The sequence below is a fragment of the Polyodon spathula genome, chromosome 5 (genome assembly GCF_017654505.1).
Source record: "Polyodon spathula isolate WHYD16114869_AA chromosome 5, ASM1765450v1, whole genome shotgun sequence".
NCBI lineage: Eukaryota > Metazoa > Chordata > Actinopteri > Acipenseriformes > Polyodontidae > Polyodon > Polyodon spathula.
This window is the reverse complement of record NC_054538.1, coordinates 31269718-31293245: the sequence shown is the minus strand read 5'-3', so window position 1 is coordinate 31293245 and position 23528 is coordinate 31269718. Positions and strand designations below refer to the sequence as shown.

Sequence of the window (23528 nt, the reverse complement as noted above, 5' to 3'; positions counted from 1 at the left end):
CTTGGCATTTCCTGTCTTCAAAAGATATGCAATATTCTGAATAAATGTATTTCTGAGTCAGATGCCACCTTGACAACATAATATGTAGCCTTTCTCAAATTTGGGATCTTTAGTCTAGCGTAAGGGACAACTTGAGATGATGTTCCTTCTCTGTGAACTTCTGTTTATGAATGGGCTAAGCATAAAATTAAAGTATGAAAAGGAGTTTCTCTGTGGGGAAAATATGCTTTCACTGTTTTTTCTTCTGTTGAGTCTTGAAATATCAGGTTGGCTCGGATTGGTGACAATGAAGCATCAAACAGACTACAAATGCACTTTTGATATGAAATGTAGTAGGACTGTACTGTAATGCTTTTGGAAAAAAAATGCTGACGTTTCTTGGCTATAATTTTTCCCTGAAAATATTCAAGCAGTACTTTAAAATTCCAAGCAAGCTTTTGAAGTGCTGCCTCGTTCATAAATGTGTTGATTTATTTGATACATTATGCTGTATTTTAAGAATATTGTTTATTAACACATCTACAATGTTTTATAAAGGATATCAAAAACAAATATTGTCTTGTATGTCTTGATATGATTTTGTCCAGTGAAATTTTTACTGAACTGTAAATGTGGGATATTAATTGCAAATCATTAGTTTCTAGGGGCTGTGTTGACCTATAGCATGAAGATTTGTTAACTTAGTAAGCAAGTTTAAATGTTTTCTCTCTTAACTAGGCATTCAGAGAAGAAATTGCCCCAATGAAACAAGAAGTCAAAATAGTAAATGATTTGTCCAGTCAGCTGTCACCTCTTGATGTTTCTCTGTCTTCAAACACCTCACGTCAGCTTGATGACCTGAATATGCGTTGGAAACTCTTACAAGTAAGAGTGAAAATGACACCTGGAAGTTGACAGCCTGAAGCAGTTTCTTTAAAGTTCATCTTGCACAATGTACCCTTTTAAAGATCACCACAGCATGCTGGGATTGATATTGGCCTCTTGCTTTACTTGTCATGTATTATTTTCTTGTACTTGCATAATTAATAAAACATGTTGGTACTGCATCCATGTTTCATGGTTAAAATTAGGCTTGCTACTATTCGATTTTAATTTTTTTGCCAAGTCGACGATTAATATCAACATTTATTTTAGAAAGAATTTACCATTGTATCTTTGTTTCATTTCAAGCAGAGAATGGGTGAAATCGACCTTTATGCTTTTTAAAAAAAAAAAAAAAACAATAAAACTGACTTTTTATGCCATTTGAGAAACGCCTCATTTAGCAAAGCCCCTTTATCATATTCAACATGCAACAAAACCATGGTTATCAACATTCTAATTGAAATAACGTGTGGCCACAGCAGAGCTGTACCTTATATAGGTAAAGATATCCTACAGAAATAAAAAAAATTGTTTTGAATAAACTGTAGGAAAAGCAGTATATAAAAGTGTATTGCACAGAATTTTGTACCATAAATTTACAAGTAAAAAATAATGTGCACAGAACAAAACATTAGATAGTTGAACAGAACTAACTTATTCTTCAGCACAGCTGGAGTCAAAGGAAGGTAAGGCAGACAGGCCCACTTCCTCCTGCTGAAAATAAAAAATAGTGAGGGGTTTTACGGACGTTTATACTCTATAAATTCATTTCAGTCGAACTCTTCTTTCTTGGGAATTTGATGTTTTAGAGCTTTACCGATGTAATATCAAAAAGTAGCAAGCCTAGTTAGAATTTCCCCCCTAATTCTAATTTATCTATTCAACATTAAAACAATAAAATATTGATTTTAAAGGAGTGCTAACCAAAATCTTAAACTCAAGTTTCCCTGTAATTCTGTTGAAGATTTGGATCTTTGGATGTAATTTTGGGGGGGAACGGGGGGGCGGTACTACTGGTAAAACTAATGAGAGTTAAGTAAATGGGTTTTAAAGAGTTGTTTAATACTCCATTTAGAAACTTTTGACAGAACTGTGCCGTAAACAGAAATATTATTTTCTTGGATCATTTAGCTCTGTGTCTGGGAGGGTAGTTTTCTTCCAAACACTGTTGGGGAAAATGCAAGTTTCCTGTGAACAATCAATATAACCTTTGGCTAGGATGTCATCAGACAATCCTTTTGATTTTCTGTGACCTTTCCAGCTACCTCAGTGTTGTGTATTGATTCATATTTAAGGGCAAGGAAGATGGCTAGCCTCTTATTTATGGATATTTCTTTGCACTGTGTTATGCTTGCCATTCTTGTGGAGCTCAGTTGGGAATCTGTTTTATTTCTGGTGTTAGCATATTTGTAATAAGTCTTGAGTGTACAACAGAATCAATATTATAAGGCAGCAGTTTCTTGTTATCAGGTATGCAGTTAGATTCTCTCCAAGTTTTTTTTTTTTTTTAATGTGTCACACAACCTCCTCTTTCCTAAAATAAATTAACATCAGTGTTCTCTCTGTGATCTCCAGGTTGCAGTGGAGGATCGCCTCAAGCTGTTACAGGAAGCCCATCGGGATTTCGGACCATCATCGCAGCATTTCCTCTCCAGTAAGAAATACATTTTGTGCCATTTGAAAGCAGATTTTATGCTTAGACATAAACAGCTCTTCAAAATAATTGGAATTTTATAGAACTCAGGGCTTTCCTGGCTCTTTAAAAGATCTATAAAGGATATCCGTAAGCACACATGTATCATTAGGGTTCAAGTAACAAGTCTTTTTTTTTTCTTTTTTCTATGTGGTTTCTGATTTAATGCAGAAAACTGGTTTTTATTGCTGCATGAAGCTTCGTGTTTCAGATCTAATCAGAAAATAAACTATGCTCGTCTTACTTTTTACATGGAATTAGATTATTTGAAACTCTGGGCACATGGCTACAGTTGATGACCTTATGTGTAGGCTTGCTACTTTTCGATTTTAATCGGTAAAGCTCGTTAAACGTTGAATTCCCAATAGATTTATATAGGATAAACTTCGGTAAAACCACTCGCTATTTTTTATTTTCTTGCCAAAAATAATAATTAAGAAGTCATCTCTAGTTTGTGTAGTTTTAACCTTGTGATCTGTCCCATCTCATTCCGTTCTGAATTGCTGGGGTTTGCTGTCAGTCATCTCATTGGTCCCTTAGTACGCTACTGTAGTTTCACTGTCAGTCAATTCATCCTGTTCTGACAGATCTTGACTGAAGCAGTGCTAGAATGCTCTCATTCATTTAAATGACTGTCAATCAAGACCTACATCGACCTTGCACATTCATTTGCCAACTGCAGCGCCTGTCATTCAAAGCGTCAACTTTGAAATTGGCGGGTTAAGCTGTAGGTAAGCTTTGGTATACGGTGACAGTTACTTGTTTGATTTGAAAATGTGGCGCAAGAGAAAAACCCTTAATGAATATTGTGCGCAATACCCTGACCGAAGTCTTTGAATAATACATGCACGTTAGTTCTGTTCAACTGTCTAATGTTTTGTTCTGTGCATATTATTTTTACTCGTAAATTTATGTTATAAAAGTCTGTGTAATACACTTATGTGCTGCATTTTCTGTGGTTTTATTTGAGAAAGTTTTTAAATGTGTGTAGGATTTTTATCAGAGGTGGTGTTCAGAACCGGCATCAGTGCACTTCTGATAAATGGGTGGTTACTACCTTTCAGACTGGCTACTCACTGCAGTTCAAACATGGTCCCCCTCCCTTTGGTGGCGTAAACTGTCACAGACCCACAGGACACCACAGTGGTGTCTCAGGAGGAGCAGTTTTGCTGCAAAAATGGGCTATTTGCATGGTAGTCCCCCTCCAGTTGGAGGTAGGGTTCTACTGCAGGTACTTCCTAGTGCCTAAGCGGGATGGTGGCTACAGACTGATCCTTGACCTCAGACAAGTCAGCCTGTATCTGAGACAGAGGAGGTTCAGAATGTTGATGATGCAACAGCTGTTCAGTCAATCAGGCCAGGCGACTGGTTCACCACAGTGGACCTCAAAGACGCCTATTTTCACATCCTCTTAAAACCAGCACACAGGAAGTACCTCAGTTTTCAGGGAGCAGCGTGCAAGTTTCCTGTCTTGCCATTTGGCCTCTCCCTAGCTCCCAGTGCCTTCTTGAAATGCATGGAAGCTATCCTGGCCCCGTTAAGACTCAAAGGCACGAGAGTGCTCAGTTATCTGGACGACTTTTGTGCCCAGTCTCCAGCACAGGCAGAGGCTCACACAGAACGTTGAGCCTTCATGTGTAGAGCCATCTCAGACAGCCTATCTAGGAATGTGCTAAAGTTAGGCTCTTGGTGGAAACGGCTGGCTTATCTACTCCCTGGCATAGCACTGAGCAGTGTCACCAGAAACGAGGTGGTCACAACGAATGCGTCCAACCTCAGCTCGGACTCTGTGTGGAATGGCAGGTGTGAGCGAGATGTATGGAACCCCCCTTGCAGGGTCTCCACATAAATGTTTTAGAGCTGCAGGCAGTTTACCTGACCTTGCAACATTCTTTACAGGAGGTTTGAGGGAGATGTGCATGTCCATACAGACAACACAACAGTGGCAGCTTACGTCAGCCACCAGGGTGGCCTCAGGTTACCCAGTCTCCATCATGTGGCCTGCAAGCTTTTGCTCAGGGCACACGAGAACATCCTCTCATTGCTGGCAGTACATCTACCTGGGGTGACAAACTGGGTGTGCCCCTAGCAGCTCAGAGTGGAGACTTCACCCTGAGGTGGTGAGCCTCATTTGGGAGAGTTTTGGGAGAGCAGAGATAGCTCTTATTGTCTCCCAAGAATCAACCCACTGTCCCCTCTGGTTCTCGTAATAGGACGCGGGCACCCACTAGCAGTAGATGTATTGGCACACCAGTGGCCCAGGCAACTGTTATATGCCTTCCCTCCCCCCACCCCCCACTCCCCCTGCTCCTGCTGTGTCTGGAGAAAATAAGACTGGACTGGGCCATGGTGTTTCTGGTAGCCCCTTATTGGCCCAGGAGGTTTTGAACGATGATGCAGCTCCTGAAACTGCCCAAGTGCTGCAACTTGCTCAGTCAGGCACAGGGGACCTTATGGAATCCTGACCCATTGAGTCTACAGCTCTGTGTCTGGTCTCTAAATGACTGCATTTCACCCATCTGGGTCTGTCCAATAGGGTTATTGACAAAACTCTACAAAATGCAAGAGCAGCATCCACGCGTTCCCAGTACAGGTACAAGTGGGGCCTCTTTCAGATGTGGTGTCTGCCTCATGGGTTCGACCCCTGACTTGACAGTGGCAATTATACTGCAATCTTTGCAGGACCTGTTTGATGAGGGGAAATGCCCCTTTACATTAACGGTTCATCTGGCAGCCATTTCAGCTTGCCTGTCAAAATTGACTCCCCAAGAGCTCACTTCCTGGCAGGGCAAGTTTTGAAAAAGGCTCGGCGGCTTTGGCCGCCTGTGAAGGACATTGTTCCTTGCCGGAGGTTAAACGTGCTGAGTTGAAATATTTATCACTCATACCAGTTGTTCTGCAATCTTTCCCTTGCGACAGCTTTGGTACACTCCCCCATACGGTCATGGTTACATTTCGTACTTGAAAGGGAACATTAGGTTATTATCATAACCCCGATTACCTAAAATAGAAATGTAACCATTAACCTTCAAGGTCACTGTGTCCAGGATTGCAGCAGGCTTGAAAGAAAAATGATGTTGAGGTCTGTGAACACAATACTTTTATCTCCTTGGGGGCAGGCATGACTGTGTCACAGGCTTATCGAGCAGCTTTGATATATCTTCTCAAGTTTCGGGTCTTTAGGAGGTAAATACCCAGACAGTAAAGGTTGCATTTCTATTTCAGGGAACCAGGGTTATGATAATAGCCTAATGTTTCTTTTATGGTTATTACTGCTGAACAGATTTTAATCACTACATACGGTACAAAAGGCCATTTGTTAGATATTTTACTGCGTATTTGATCATCCATAATTTTCATTATTCATGCATAAAACTGATATCGTTATTACAATATGCAGTTTACGTTTTTAATTCTTATCACTAGGTGCTATAGCTCTATAATTGTCCAGCTTGAATTTAAGAGACTAATTAAGAAGTGCTAATGTGGAAATGTACAAAAAAATCTCATTTAACATACAGTAGCTGCTTGAAGATATTGTGGTAACATATATATATATATATATATGAATCTTTCTTTCTTTCTCCACCCAGCATAAACACTTTTAGACCTCAATAGCTCAAGGAAAAAAAAAAAAAAAGATCTATCTAGATGATAAACTAATGTTTTGTCATGCATAAGAAAAAAATAATAATACAATTCCAGTAGGTGGCTCTGATTTTTGGCATTATGCAATTACATATTGACTACTTAAAACAGATTGCTTATTGCATACTACACCGTTCACATCTTCTGTACTTTCTTTGTTTTGTACATTTCAAACTATTGTTTTGTCTTTATTTCAGCTTCAGTTCAGCTTCCATGGCAGAGAGATGTATCCCATAACAAAGTTCCCTACTACATCAAGTAAGTTTGTCTTTCTGCAGCATTTTACATTGTCATTTCAACTCTTCAACTTGTTTAATCAAAGTCACATTTCAAATTGTTAGCATTGTGCAGACAGAGAGTTAAAAACCTCCTGAAAGAAGCTAAAGCTAAAAATTGCAAAGCTTTGTAAAAACTTAACTTGTGATATTTAATTTTAATAGGCATGCCGTGTCTAAGGTTAACTTAAAAGAATAATAGAAAGAAACGTCGTTGTTAACACTATGTAACACAATTTTTGTTCCTGGGTAGTAAGTGTTATTTCCTAATTGTTTATGCCTCAAAAGTATAGAAAATGGCTATTATTCCCCACAAACTTTGCTTTTGTGACCAGGACAGTGATATTTCAAAATATCACTATTTCCAGTGGGAAAACGGGAGCTGTTGTGTCTTTTCGTTCACATAAAGTCAGAAAAAAACAACATATGAATCCAAATTAACATGTATTTATACTAAAGTAATACAAAAATGATTACAAAAGATTTAGAAGTGAGTAGTTCTGCGAGATTTACGATTATACTGTATTTACTATAATCGTAAATCTCGAAAAACTACTCTCTTCTAAATCTTTTGTAGTCATTTTTATAGTACTTTAGTATAAATACATGTTAATTTGGATTCATATGTTATTTTTTTCTGACTTGACTTGTGAACGAAAAGACACACATCTGCCTGTTTTCCCATTGGAAATAGTGATATTTTGAAATATCACAGTCCTGGTCACAAAAGCAACATCTGTGGGGAATAATAGCCATGTTCTATACTTGTGAGGCATAAGCAATTAGGAAATAACACTTACTACCCAGGAACAAAAAAATAATAATAATAATTGTTACACGGTGTAATCAAAGGGCAATAGAAAAGACACAGAAGAACTGTTCCACAACAAAGGTCCCCTAGTGTCCTATAAAATTAGAACATTATAGATGAACCATAGCTGACACATCACTGGTTTAAACTTTTTAAACATACAAAGAACTGAGCATGTAATGCTGCCCCTGCTTTTTGCTAATGCTGAACATTGAACTTGCAATGTTTTTAAAGTACACCTTTCCCTACAATGTATTTCTGTGCATATATTTCTGGGCCAAGAAAGTCGTTATCTTATGGGCAGTACCAAACCTTTGAAAGACAAAAAAAAAAGCACAAAAAAGTGTGCATATGTGACAGTTTCTCACTGTCATCTTGTCCTTTTAAATTTCTGACAGGCACAGAAAAACATTTGATGGGGTAGCCTTGATGTTTTGTTTCTACAAGCATGTTCCTATCTTTACTAGTCATCAGCCGATCATCAAAATACCATTAATCTTTTCCGGGCTTCAGGCTTGTGCAGACAAGAATGCCATACATACCTGCTTCGAGCATCATATCTTAGCATTATCTTTATTTTCCCCTCTCTGGGTGTCGTCTTACAGTTTTAGCTTTACCAGTGGCACTAGTCTTCACCCAATATTATGTCTGGTGGGCGTTCCCTGCAGGTATTCTGCCACAAAGGATTCTCAAACTGCTACAAGACAGGCAAACAGCAGCTGGTGCTTATCGACAGTTAGCAGACATGTTTGATACCAGTGTGCTTTCTCAAACTGTCTTGCTTGCCTCCCTGTGTGAGTTTGAGTTGCATACTGCCATACTCTTGGTGAAGTTTGCTTACATGCTGATAGACCCATCTGCTTTTCTCAACTAAATCAAGGCAGCGACAGTAGAGTGAAAATATGAATCAGAACATTGCAGGGTAGGTGTTCATATTTATCTATATGAGTATGATTGAGATATATATATATATATATATATAATATATATATATATATATATATATATATATATATATATATATATATATATATATATTTTGAACTATACCATCCTTGTAAGATGTTGGACTATGATACTTTTAGGCTGTGAGCAGGGAATATATGTTTTTTTTTTTTTTTTTGCTACACAACTGCAGTGAACTGTTTAAACATAAATAATAATTGTTTAAGATAATGTGTTGTATATTAAAACAAAGGGACTGTTGTCTAATAGTTGCATTTGTGATAGGCTTGGATTGATTAAGTGTAATTCGGGGGGGTTGATATGCATTGGGCCTTAAAGGACAGTATGCACTCCTGATGGATGCTCAGATTCTTCCAGTTGTAAGGAGGTAGACAGAAGGCAGTCTCCAAAACTGTGTGTGTGTCTTGAGCACAGTAAGTTTACATGGTAGGAAAGGTTGGTAATTGTACATTGTACTGTGTCTAACTAATGTTAAACACCTGTGTATATAGCATTAAAAAAAGTGTTGCCTCAGTATCTAACATTTCTGTATCTACTTCCAAAATGTGTGTAAGTAGTATGACCCCAAAACGGTGCACAGCTTACAGTAATGTGTACAAACTGTAGAATTGGTGCATATGAGAATAAAGTGTAAACCTGGTAATTATTAAAGCCAGCAGTTACACTGTTGTATTCTACAGCTCTCCGCCATGAGTAAAATATGTGTAACCTGTACAGCGTACTAAAAAGAATGTTAAACCTAAACAAAGCAGCTGCATTTAAGGAATTACTTTGCCTCTAACTTACTAACGTGCTGTAATAGAACCCTTCAACTGTCATACTTGTTACACCATCTTTACAGTCATTTTATTTCAACACGCTGCTACTTAGGCTTGTCAGAAAGTACTGTGAACGGTATAGTTGAGGTCTGGCCTGTTTTTTATTTATTTATTTTTAAAAACGCTCTGCTTTTTAGATTATTGTAAGCTTCTGTCTCTTAATCTTACTGACTTTCCTTCATTGCAGGCGTTCCCCATTGTTTTTGAGTGGCACTGCCTAATGCAGCTTGTCATGTATGAGGGAAGGCATTTTAGTTTTAACAAGAAGTAATTAGTTCTGACAATGTCAAATGAAAACAATGATAATTACTAGTCTCTTTTTAATGTTTTGTTAGTAAATCTAGGCAGTGATTGTCAATCTGTATGAAGAGGTATCAAAGAGGGCTGTTAGTGGGAAGCACAGTACACATGCAAGATGAAGACTGACAAAAGACTGCCTCCAGAAGTTTGAAGTTTTCAATAGAATAATTGTGAGACTCAAGTAGATTACATTTTTTTAAATGTAAAAATGCATGTAGTTACTGCTTATAAAAAGACTAGTAATAGCAATAATAATTATATATTGAGCGTTACAACTTACAGTTCAGTTTGAGTGTTACTTAACATCTAGCCATGTATTTGTTTGTGCATCAAAGCTAACATTGTCATAGATCAGGCTATTTTCCTGTTGCCTAACACTGGGGACACAAATTACTTATCCTATGCGTTTAATGTTGTAATACCCGTTAAAAAATGCATAGCTGCTCAGGGGTATGCAATTCCTATCGCCCGATGCCCTGGATAACAAGATTTCTGTGAGGAACAAGTTTTGCCTTTTATACTTTGCCCATCGGACAGGTAGTTCTTATTTATTCATTTGTCCTGTGTTCGTTCTATTGCTAGAAAAACACTCTGGGTATACTTGCTAGAGATCCACGCAAGTTTCTGAAAACTGAATTGCGGAAGTCAAGTACCTATACTCAAGCATTTTGAAGTGTTTACATCCCACCCCTCTCACTTCCTATTGGCTAGCCGTGGGAAAAGCAGATCTTCTATTGGTCACAAAGAAACCCAGAAATGGCTGCCAAGAGAGCCTCTGGCAATGCACAGACTAATCTTTTTAAACTTAAGGTATTATTTATGTTTTTTTTGTAAATTAGCAAATAAGTGATGCTGCTTTCTTAATGCATGAATCTGACATTTAAATGCAGCAATCTAGTAACGTTACAATAACAAAAACACACCATAGTCGCTAAGGTATTAGCGGATTAGAAAAAACAGTGTTGTGTAATTTATAAAATTATTTAGTCAACTTTGTGGTCAAGTGTGTACAGTATTTGTTGGGAACATGAAGTTTACTGGTTTAGAAGCCTTTCAAGACAGTTTCCCAGGCAATTTTTTTTGGTTTTGTTTTCGATTTTAGTGTTGCTAACCTCCTTTGCTATTTTACCATGTTTACATTTTTTTTTTTTTTTATTTAAATGCTATTTAAAAAAAAACAAAAAAACTAGCAATTGTTTTACTAGATTTGAACAGACGCGATATTGGTTATTTATTGGACAAGCACAATCCATCGATTTGTCAAACTATTAAAACGTGAAGTTTGACAAAATATGTTTAATGATAGAAATGAAATGCTTATATTTGAGATAATCTGTACAATATTTTATTATTATTTTAAAATAAAGTACAGACTGTAAATGTCATGACTGTGTTTTTTATGAGTTCAGTTATGTCTTAATTATACCAGTGAGAGTTGTGCAGGGAAAGAATGTTGTCTTCCCAACAACAAAGTAAAATAAAAATTCCATCAGGATTAAAAAGCATTGATAGAAATAAAAAAGAAAAAGTTGTCATTGCAGAATTAAGCTTATAGAGAAAGAGTGAAAAAAAACAGTTAGAAGATAAATATATAACATGGCTTGGAAAAATAACAACCAGCATCACACGACCGTGCGTATATATAGCGTATAGCAAAGCTTGCATACTAATGAGCTGCTTCACACTGAATAAATCACTACACACCTCTACATTCTAAATTCCATGACAAACTGCCATTTTATTTGTTATTAGTTACAAAACCACAGCCCAAAATGTGTGGCATTTCACCTATTTCCACACACACAAAATATATACTTATATACTTTTTTTAACAATAATTTTTATTTTTTTCCAATTTTCTCACTGTTTTGGAATGTACAATTATTATTCAACCTGGCTCACCACTCCATCTCCCGAACTAACACGGGAGAGACGAAGACAAGCACTTGCGTCAATCGTCTGCTTCTTTTCATTCTGCAAGCCCACTGTGTAGCTGTATCCACAACTTATTGTGTACAGGCCGGCCTGCAGGTACCCAGCCAGCCACAGGGGTCACTCGTGTGCGGTGAGCCAAGGACTCCCTAGCCAACCTAATCCCTACCCCTCACGGGTGGCGCTTGGCCGTCATTGCTTCCTGGGAACTCCCGTCCATGGTTGGCAGTGGCATAGCTTGGATTAGAACTGCCGATCTCCAAGCTATAGGGCGCTAAGGGCGGAGTGCCTTTAATGGATGCGCCACTCTGGAGCCCCACCTATTTTTATATTTGAATAACTCACAAATACTGATTTATTATAGTTGTACTCTTAGTATGTTACTTAAATTTGCTAGCAAATGTGTTTCAAGCTGCACTGAAAGGAACATTTAATAACTAATTGATTGATGTTTTCACTCTTAAATAAAACCAAAATCCTACAAGTTATATTCAACTTTTTTTGTGCAGTGTTTTGTGCGACGTGGAGGGGGCAAGTAGATTTTTAAGAAGGACAAGTAGATTTTTCAAAAATTGCACACCCCCTACTGCTATGTGCAAACTATGACAGTCAGTGACAATGAAATGGTTGATCATTGTATTGTCTGTTTTGTTTTTGTTCCAGCCATCAGACCCAGACTACCTGTTGGGACCATCCAAAGATGACAGAGCTGTTCCAGTCTCTTGGTATGTAGTCACTTGATGCTTACCAGTGATGCTGGTTACAAATATTTTTTGTGAATATTCAGATATGGAAATTTCCTGTTTGAGGTGTATTGCAACTTGCCAGGAAAGATGTAATGAAGAAAATATTCATATACAGTATTATATAAGAGGTTTTCAGATGTATGATATTCTGAAGTAATAACTACAGCTACTTTCACTTAACCAAGCAGTAAAGATGAAACAATTCCATGCTTTTATTTTTTGTGGTATTATACAGGGATGTAAACATTTTTGATAACTTATTTTGGGACCAATATAACCGAACATGTAAATGTCATGTACCGTTGACTTTGTAAACCTTGTTATTCCATTAGTTTGGTTTAAAAACCTTTTCAAATGTTGCAATATGACCCTTCATTTGATGAGAAACACTCACAGGCTGACATTTTCAGCAACCAGAAGGTATAGTCAACATGAAACAAGAACACCCTGATTTCCTTTTGGGTTAACAAGCACTGTGGAGATGGTTGAGGTGTTGGCCTTTCCAGGTGGCCTTAACAGGCTCTTAAGAGCAATGATTTATTTCATGTGGGTGAACCTTTTCTGCCAGATGGTCGATGTAACACAGAAATAATAATACTAATTGGACAAGTGCATTTTCGTCATGCTGAAACCCCTTTGGTGGTGGGAAGGTCATAGTAAAGCTTTGTTCCAAAATGAGGTAGAAAGAACATTCTGCTTATTCAAGGCAGCTAGAATTAATTAGCTGTAGAGAAACAAAAACGTTTGGTGCTTTAAAGAACTTTTGTTTGAGTATCAGATTGATCTTAAGAATCATTCTGAGGGCTCCTTTACTGCACAGCACACATTTAATGTGCTTTTAAAAGTGCCATAGGCTTAAAGTATTGGCATGAAAATCTTTGCATAAATTTGTTGTACTGCAGAGACAGACACTTATCAAACATTAACAAAAAGGTAATTCCTCTACAAAGCAGCTTACTGTACATGATACAAAATACAGAAATGCTGTAAAAAAAAAAAAAAAAAAAATAATAATAACTGAAAGGGATGAGTAAGAATAACATTTCTATACAGTGAAATACTGTTTTGGTAAGCAGTTAGTTCTTTTTGTAATAAAACAATGCATCTTTTTTTTAATTTTTTTTTTTATTGCAGCTGATTTGAACAGTGTGCGTTTCTCTGCCTACCGAACGGCAATGAAGATCCGAAGGCTACAGAAAGCACTTTGCTGTAAGTGACAGTAAATAACCTTCCCGTTTGTCTTCTGATATTGGGCAGAATTCGGTTTGTTCAAGCATGAATCACGACATTTGGAAATGGAGTAACTGGATCGCAATACTATGGCACTGTAATGGGAGATTGTACTGCCATAAATATAGATTTTGGACAATTTGGCAACTTTTCCGACGCATGTGAAGTGAAGAAATAAAAACTTTTAGAGGAAGAGTAATCTCTCTGTAAGCAAGTAAAGTGTTCTTTTAGCCACAGTGTTCTCTAAGACGGAGTTGACCACCATACACCCAATATGAATCAATAAGTAAATACATATGTATTACTTGTCATGATGCATGTGCATCAACATATGAAATGAACAGAACAGAAAAGCAATAGGGAAGTGTATGTTAATAAATTATAATAATAAAGTAACAGACAAATGAACGTTAATAAACTGTTAAACCAAATTAACACAGCACCCATACACACGTTAAAAAATGGAGCAGCAGCTCTAGATTAATTATGAATGAGTGAATAATGAATGAATGTACAGGAGCAATATTCAGAACACAAAGATTATTTAACAGAATGGTGAAGCAACTCACCACAACGGAAAAAACACCAGATTGCTCTGCAACTTGTGTTTGATTCAGGTTTTTTTTTTCCAGGAGCTCGAACAATTTCCAGCTTTTTGTAGCAAGAGAAACGGCAGCATGCTTTGCCATTTGTTTACATTCCATTTTGTAGTGATGAGGTGCACTCGTGGAAATCAGAATACAAAACAAGGCAATGAGGGTTCTGGAAAGAGTGAATAAACCAATCAGTGTTCCTCAAGACACTTTTGCAGTGACAAGTCCGTTTTAAAAATTGAATAAACAATTTGAATTTAAGTTTGATGGTGGTGGGTTATCAGGTTACAAAGCAGTACTGTTTCCGTTGTGATCGAGTCGCTATCGATGCCAAAAAAGTGCTCTTTTAAGCAAAGTTCCTGTTCCTTTAGGCAGAGCATTTACAATGGGGAAAATCTGTTTCACCACAAGGGTGTTCTCTTAGAAGGTGTTCATATACACATAGACTACTGTATCATATGAAGCTTGTCTAACAATAAGCTATGTTCAAGAGGGTGTATATGGCTTGTACTTAAATATACAACTAGAATGGAATGTTATTCATTTGGCGCTTATACACAGAAATAGTTCAGATTTAAAATGTTAAAATGCAATTTAGTAGAAGATTAAACGTGTTTTAGAATTGTATTTCTATTCTGTCTTGGTTATTGCCAGATTCTTTACTATTCACATCATTCTGAAGATAAATAGAATTGTATTTAAAAAAAAAAAAGGAGCCATTCATTCTTTAACATGTTAGAGAGCAAACATAGAAGGTATCCAAAAGTAAACATTAAACTAATTAGGTATCTTTTACAGCAGGTCATTATCAAACAGGTGTTAATGTCAGGTGTTAAGATGAATCCTCAAGTTCCCCCTGACTTCCTGGAAACAGGTGGTCCTGTATCTTCTTACAAGTTTTACTGGGAAAAGTGTGGCTGGAGTCCTGCCAGACATCCTTCGATCTACTTCGCTCTTGTGGTGTTGTGTCCTCTGTGGCTGGCTCCTTTTTTTTTATTCTTCTTTTGTCAGCATCCATTCTCTTCAGGAAAGAAATAGGGAAACTTCCTAGTCCAGACCATTCATGATTGAAGACTTTTCTGTGTTACTGGGTGAGCTGTACTGCGCGAACGTTTTCTGTCTTAACAAAATATAGAACATTCAGGTTTGACTAAAATTAGTTCCACCCCAAGTACAGCATTTTAATGTACTGTGCCATATATTGTGCCATATACTGTACAGGACATAAAACTATTGAATACATTTGTTACATGACATATTACAACTTTTAAAACAGTTATTACTGTATTCCATCAAATTTAAGACGCACTTTTTTAAACCAATTTTTTCTTCTCAAAAATGGCCTGTTTTTTAAATTTGAATATAGTGATGTGTATATTAAAATCACCAACAAAAGACATGACTACCTGAGTACATAAACAGAAACATGACTGACTGCTCTAGAAAAGACGAACAAAAACATAACTGCCCAATGTAACGAAGCATCCCTGCCAAGGCTGGTTTGCACCCTTCCAACAGCAGACCCAAACACCAGAACTACACAAAATTATCACACACACCACGATACCCAGTAAACACACAGACAGAGCTCTCGCCCTGTGACACCAATCTCGAATCATCGCTGACATACAGGCAGCCATTTTCAAAGAAGCATCATATAGCTTCCTGAGGAATTTGAAGAGAAGCTTTTACAATGTTTCGTTCTCAGACTCCGTGCTATAAAACTGTACCAGCTTGGACAGATCGGAAATGTTGATCAGAACCCCTGTCAAGCAATGCCACAGTTCCCAAAAAAAACAGGTGTGAGTAATCACGACTGGAAATGAAAAGCTGCGCATAACTGTAATGCTCTGTGTGACAGCAGATGGCCACAAACTGCCTCCATGTGTAGTTTTTGTGTATGTGTAATTGAGATTGTATCTTTTTAAATGCATCTTTTATTTGATGTTTTATTTTTTCCCTCAAATTGAGGTTGGAAAATTTGGGCTGCTTCTTAAATTCGAAGGAATATGGCATGTTCCTGTGATTGCATTTGATAATTCTGGACCTGACTTAACTATTTTAGCAGTAGTTAATTAAACCCAATGGTAAGCAAAAGCGAATTTTAATATTTCTTAATATTCTATCGGCATAACATCCTTGCACTGTGACCCTTTTCCCTCCAGCATGTACAGTGAAAGTAAAGGGCAAGCTAGGATCTCATGTAATGCCTAATAAGGGTAAACTGATGCCATTACTGCATAATATAGGAGCTTACTGCAGGCATGACTTACTGTAAGTTATGGTCTAGAACAAATAAATCTCAAAGTGATGGGACTTATCAGGTGAAGTATCAATTTGTGAATATAGGTTGTACTATACATAATTATGAACTGGAGGAAATACAGAAGCATCAGTAGACGTACAGTGTTGAGTATTGAAAAATGGGTTTGTTTGACTTTTTTTGCAGACTTGATTATTTTTACAAAGGTTACTAGAAATCCAAAAGGTATCAGACTTCTGCATTATCGGGCTGGTTTCACCTTTCATCTCACACTTTATTATTAGCACACTGTGTATGCAATGGTTTATTCCTTACCTTCTACCCCTGTGTGTGGATCAATTTGAGTTGCTTTCTGTGCTATTTCTTTTTCTAGAAGCAGACAGACCTCTGCTTCCAAAACCCATTTGCTTGTTGTCCACATATAACATGAAATATGCACTGTACTGTAAGGCTATAAAATCTGTTAGCAGTGGTAATGTGCCAGCAATTCTGCAGGGCGTGTAGACTTTGTATCAATCTTGTGTAGTGCTATTTCAATTTATGTAAAATACTGGGTTTTGTTTGCATATTAAATCCATTGTAATATTGAAGGAACAATCAAAATAAATGTAGTTCTGCATATTTTAGTAGACATTAAACATTTCTAGAACTATATAAATTAAGACAGGCATTTTACTGACTACTCGGTTCAAAGTAAAAAAAATAGTTATTGTAGTGTTAAGAGAAAAGTCTGCTTTTGTGTTAAAGGTTGTTATAATGTACAAAGGGCTGTTTTTAGTTTATGTTGAATACATTATACTTAAAAACAATATAAACTACATGTTAATCATTCCTCTGTGCATTGTACTGTTTGGTGTGTATCTCCTGACAATCGGTGAAACGGTAGAGTAGATGGAAAGTTATTGGTAAACTGAAAATCCACTTGATTTAGATAGCTACAGTATGGCTTTCATCCTCAACAGGCAGAATGAAAATATGTCGCTATAGAGCTATGTTTTTACTTGCACTATGTACTGTTTGGTTTTAGTTCTCTAATGTAATCGCTTCATATTCTAAGAAGGTTGAAATGTACTGTGTATTTTATTGGGACCTTTCTTTATTAGAATGTCCTATGTATAGAAATTTTTAATTCTTAACACCAGGATTGAACTTTGAGCTGCATCTTCTTGTTTAAGTAGGTGGTTGACTACATCGCTCTCCGGTGTTTATACATATGTAAACTGTTTGTCAGCATCTGAAAATCTGGTAGACAACTGACCAATCTTTCCAGGATCTTCAAGTACATAAGTCTTCCTCACAGATTTCCAAGACCACTATGGTTTGTTTTTAAGTAGAATTGACCACTGTTCTGTTTTTATTCAGTCTGCATAGATTTGTTTTCTTTCATGGATCAGAGTCTTGAGAAAAAGTCAGGGTTGGAGTAAAAGAACTATTTTACTGTTACCTTTTTATTGGATCTATGTTTTAGATGTTTTGGGTTTTCACAATGCACAACCCCAGTTAGAAGAGACATTTAGCTGTTTTTTAGGTTCCTCTTGTTTTAATCGGCTTTCAATTCTATGAATGTTGTATAACCGCCTGTCATACAGTATCTGATCAGTCTGCATTCCAGAGACAAGCATGCCATCTGGAAATATTTAATATAAGAACTCCTTATTCAGTCTAAAACAAAAATCCTAAAGTATCACATTGTTAGCAGGTGTGAAATTGATCTGTGTTTACTTGAATGACATCTAGTAAGCTCCCCATTATGCAGTCGGCAAATGGAAAGTGATATTTGTGACACCACACTTCCTTGTGTAATATCCTGTGCAGATTAGCAACCATATTGTCCCTTTTGGACTCTCTTGTTATTGAGCTTATAAAATTGTTCTGTGCTGTGAAATAATAATTTAAAACATAGATATTTACATTTTTGTAAGCTTAATATATGTATTTTTATGCCACAATTATTATTTTTTTGGTTTGTTTTTACAGGGATCTAACATTTAATGTGTATTTTTGAAATTCTGTTACCTTTTTGAAAACCATGGTCATATCTTGGTAGTAGTGACTGCTGGCAATCTTAAAACACAAAGCCAGTGCTAGATCAGCAACTCCTATCAGTGTATCGCTTTAACAAAACACGGGAATGAGGCTTTCGGTTCATTTTAATTAAAAGTAATTTTGTCACACAAAATAAAGAAAACCATGGGAATTGTTCAAGATCGCAGTCTTGTATGAGTCTGTTTAATTACTGTCATTGTTTAAGTAAAAATAAACAAATGGATAACCTAAAAAACTTTCAAGTGGGGCGTATTAATACTTGTCATAATACAGTAACCGTGACTGATGAGGAACGGAGCAAAACGTACTTCACAGCCATGTGATCACTAATTTTATGATACAATGTATACCTTATTAGGTTTTGCTTTGATATATTTTTTATAGTACAACAAATATTCAGTCTGTATTTTCTCAAGTTCGTGTTAAAACTATTAAGTAAAATGTGATGCCTGACATTTGAACTTTTTACATCCTCCAGTGGCTTTTGTTGCTCACTGCAGTTAATAAACACTGCATGCTTCAGCTTAGCTGAGGTGCCACGGTCCTTATTACTTCACCATCAGTTGCAAGGGATGAGTGATCTGTGAGTTCACATGTAAAATTAATGAAGATACCTTTTGCATTTTTCTATGAATGTGATGTAGACAAGCTTGTTGGGGAATTTCATTAATTGAATCTTCTGTGGAGGAGCGGAGGAGCAAGTGGTGAAGGTTGAGGTTAGCTTGCATTAAGCTGTCAGGAATAAATGTAAAAGCTGTTTAAGCCCCAGCTTGGCTCTTATTTAACTGTACATGAGAATCATTACAAATCCTCTTTATACTGATTAGAACTCGACTTCATAATAACAGCTTCTCTTTTGTTTTCATTTCCAGTGGACTTGCTGGACCTTGGTGTGGCGCAGAACATTTTTGAACAGCACAAAATTACCCAAAACGACCAACTTCTGAATGTTCCAGATGTAATTAACTGTTTAACAACCCTTTATGATGGTCTGGAGCAGAATCATAAGGACTTAGTAAATGTGCCTCTTTGTGTAGACATGTGTCTAAACTGGCTGCTGAACGTGTATGATACGTAAGTACCCCATATACATATGTTGCATTCTCTTTAAAAATAAATATGATATTTTGTAACCAAATACCTGTATATATTATAGAAAAGTAAGGGGTAGATTAAAGTGTTTCATAGCCCCTGCAACGTTTACAGAAATGTATTACACATAGTAGTCACAGGTATCACAGGAATAATATATATATATATATATATATATATATATATATATATATATATATATATATATATATATATATATATATATATAATAATCAATCAATGTCAGTCACAGCTTGGAAAAATAACAACCTGTGATTGATTTAAACAATTTGTCACATGACCGTGTGTGTGTGTATGTATATATATATATATATATATATATATATATATATATATATATATATATATATATATATATATATATATATATATAGTATAGCATGGCTTGCATACTAATGAACTGCTTCACACTTTATAAATCACTACGCACCACTACATTCTAAATTCCATGACAAACTGCTGTTTTATTTGTTATTAGTTACAGAACCACAGCCACAAATTAGTGGCATTTCATCTATTTCCTTTAATATATTTGGGGATGAAACTCCACATAACTGGTACAACACCAACTTTCTGAGTGAAGACAGCAGTCCATCTGAAAAAAAAAAAAAAAAAGTGCACCAGCTAGAGCAGACACAACAGTAGATGAGGAACAGCTAAATGAAATAGAAGAAAACAAAGGCTGAATAAAACACACACACACAAAAAAAAAAAAAAAACAGCATGGGCTGGTTAATGTACTTAAAGAAAAAAATATGGACATTCATTTATGGAAATAAGTACAAGAAATCTCGACATTAAGGGAATAATATGCCAGTGCAAGAACTTCAGATGCGGACCAGTATTCAGTCTCCAGTTTTGTAACGTTGAGCTGGACTAAGTACATATTTTAACAGTAGAAGTTTTTACATCTCTGCTGACAGTTTAAAACCAGCAATAATGTGTTCCTGTCAGTCAGGAAAGGTCTTAGAAAAGCAGGTAAAGACAAGGCCAGACACCACCCCCCGAATTACCAGCCTGGATTTGAAGTGTCTGCGGGAAACGGAGGCACTGTCTCCTGACACCGTGGTCAGATTGGTGCGTAAAGTCTGGTTCGATCATCAGCTTAATCTGGCACGACTTGGACGCGAGGGTGTCAGACAACTAACAAAAACATATTTTGAAATCCAAAAAAATGAAAACGTACTAGAATATGTGTGCCTCGCATATAATGAGTTAACAAACTCACTTCAAGGTCCAGCCTCAGTCTCCATCGCAGCTGCTCTCCTTACTTCCTTAGTGTCATTTGAAACTCCGCCCATCATCACAGCTTGTGCTCAGTCCTCTAGTTTCTAGTGATGTGGCACTTTTGATGCAGAAATGCACAATAAATGAACATGAGTAATTAATTTTAATAAGCGAACAGTGAATGAAATTAAATTTGGGACTATATTACACTGGATGTCTACACAATAAAAGGTTGAACTTGTTCCTTGTGTTTCTTGTTCTGATTCATGACCCCTGAATCACATAGGGGTAATAGCAAAGCACTCGGGGTTAGGTTTAAAAAATAAATTTGTGCAACACAGGTGTCAGCAAAGATAGTGTGCAGAGAGTTCTGTAACACTAACTTCAGTAGTCTGAGATTACTGGCTACTGTCGCAAAAAAAAAAAAAAAAATCCTTTGTAGTCAATACATTTTGAAAAGTGCCGACTGCCATCCCACAACTTTTTTGTTGTCTACTCGGGAAAGTTCATTAGACAATGCTATTGAAGATACTACTATATAAGGGTTTATTTGAGTGCTAAAATATTTATAACCCAAATGCATTTATTTTAAGTGCTTGTAAAAAAAGAAAATGCAAGACTCACCTTTAGAAACCTGATTTACAATATCTGTCTATAAAATCTCTCTTTTTTTTTTTTTAAACTTATTTCATTTTCCTCCGTTTTCAGTGGTCGCAGTGGGAAGATCAGGGTGCTCGCTATGAAGATTGGACTGCTCTCTCTTTCCAAGGGGCTATTGGAAGAAAAATATAAATGCAAGTATTAAAGCTTTCATAAGTCATTTATATCAGTTTTGTATATTTATTGGATTTATGGAATAAGAGTTAAATCTCACTCATTCAATAACATTACAGAGATTGGGGAATTGTCTAAGAACATAAGAAAGTTTACAAACGAGAGGAGGCCATTCGGCCCATCTTGCTCGTTTGGTTGTTAGTAGCTTATTGATCCCAAAATCTCATCAAGCAGCTTCTTGAAGGATCCCAGGGTGTCAGCTTCAACAACATTACTGGGGAGTTGATTCCAGACCCTCGTGATTCTCTGTGTAAAAAAGTGCCTCCTATTTTCTGTTCTGAATGCCCCTTTGTCTAATCTCCATTTGTGACCCCTGGTCCTTGTTTCTTTTTTCAGGCTGAAAAAGTCCCTTGGGTCGACACTGTCAATACCTTTTAGAATTTTGAATGCTTGAATTAGGTCGCCACGTAGTCTTCTTTGTTCAAGACTGAACAGATTCAATTCTTTTAGCCTGTCTGCATATGACATGCCTTTTAAGCCCGGAATAATTCTGGTCGCTCTTCTTTGCACTCTTTCTAGAGCAGCAATATCTTTTTTATAGCAAGGTGACCAGAACTGAACACAATATTCAAGATGAGGTCTTACTAGTGCATTGTACAGTTTTAACATTACTTCCCTTGATTTAAATTCAACACTTTTCACAATGTATCCGAGCATCTTGTTAGCCTTTTTTATAGCTTCCCCACATTGTCTAGATGAAGACATTTCTGAGTCAACAAAAACTCCTAGGTCTTTTTCATAGATTCCTTCTCCAATTTCAATATCTCCCATATGATATTTATAATGTACATTTTTATTTCCTGCGTGCAGTACCTTACACTTTTCTCTATTAAATGTCATTTGCCATGTGTCTGCCCAGTTCTGAATCTTGTCTAGATCATTTTGAATGACCTTTGCTGCTGCAACAGTGTTTGCCACTCCTCCTACTTTTGTGTCGTCTGCAAATTTAACAAGTTTGCTTACTATACCAGAATCTAAATCATTAATGTAGATTAGGAATAGCAGAGGACCTAATACTGATCCCTGTGGTACACCGCTGGTTACCACACTCCATTCTGAGGTTTTTCCTCTAATCAGTACTTTCTGTTTTCTACATGTTAACCACTCCCTAATCCATGTACATGTGTTTCCTTGAATCCCAACTGCGTTCAGTTTGAGAATTAATCTTTTGTGCGGGACTTTGTCAAAAGCTTTCTGGAAATCTAAATAAACCATGTCATATGCTTTGCAATTATCCATTATGGATGTTGCATCCTCAAAAAAATCAAGCAAGTTAGTTAGGCACGATCTCCCTTTCCTAAAACCATGTTGACTGTCTCCCAGTACCCTGTTACCATATAGGTAATTTTCCATTTTGGATCTTATTATAGTTTCCATAAGTTTGCATATAATAGAAGTCAGGCTTACTGGTCTGTAGTTACCTGGTTCAGTTTTGTTTCCCTTTTTGTGGATCGGTATTACGTTTGCAATTTTCCAGTCTGTCGGTACCACCCCTGTGTCAAGAGACTGCTGCATGATCTTGGTTAGCGGTTTGTAAATTACTTCTTTCATTTCTTTGAGTACTACTGGGAGGATCTCATCCGGCCCAGGGGATTTGTTTATTTTAAGAGCTCCTAGTCCCTTTAACACTTCTGCCTCAGTTATGCTAAAGTTATTTAAAACTGGACAGGAACTGGATGACATGTGGGGCATGTTGTCAGTATCTTCCTTTGTAAAAACTTGTGAAAAGTAATCATTTAACATATTTGCTATTTTTTTTTCTTCATCTACGATTTTGCCATTTGTATCTCTTAAACATTTAATCTCCTCTTTGAATGTTCTCTTGCTGTTGTAATATTGGAAAAACATTTTGGAATTGGTTTTAGCTCCCTTAGCAATGTTTATTTCTATTTCTCTCTTGGCCTTTCTAACTTCCTTTTTGACTTGCGTTTGCAGTTCTGTGTACTCTTTCTGCGTACTTTCTTTTTGGTCCTTTTTTAATGCTCTGTAAAGTGTCTTTTTTTCGCTGAATATTTTTTTTAATTGATCTATTAAACCATTTTGGCAATTTAGTTTTACATTTAGATTTGTCTACTTTAGGGATGTAATTGTTTTGCGCCTCTAGTACTACATTTTTGAAGAACAACCATCCTTCTTCTGTGGGTGTTTTCTCTATTTTACTCCAATCTA

At 36.6% G+C, this 23528-nt stretch overlaps 1 protein-coding gene across 12 annotated transcripts in view; it reads left to right on the top strand.

Annotated features, from left to right (window-relative positions):
* Positions 1–23528, top strand: part of LOC121315838 (utrophin-like) — a 245099-nt gene that overhangs the window by 175274 nt on the left and 46297 nt on the right. For 10 of the 12 annotated variants that reach the window (XM_041250320.1, XM_041250318.1, XM_041250319.1 and 7 more), the window contains 7 exons: positions 718–864; positions 2440–2518; positions 6403–6463; positions 11971–12032; positions 13188–13262; positions 19058–19259; positions 21234–21319. In XM_041250320.1, coding sequence (XP_041106254.1) covers positions 718–864; positions 2440–2518; positions 6403–6463; positions 11971–12032; positions 13188–13262; positions 19058–19259; positions 21234–21319 — 712 coding nt within the window. Of the gene's footprint in view, positions 1–717; positions 865–2439; positions 2519–6402; positions 6464–8009; positions 8214–11970; positions 12033–13187; positions 13263–19057; positions 19260–21233; positions 21320–23528 lie in introns of those variants that run through there. The other 2 variants (XM_041250322.1, XM_041250329.1) reach the window with 2 other exon arrangements.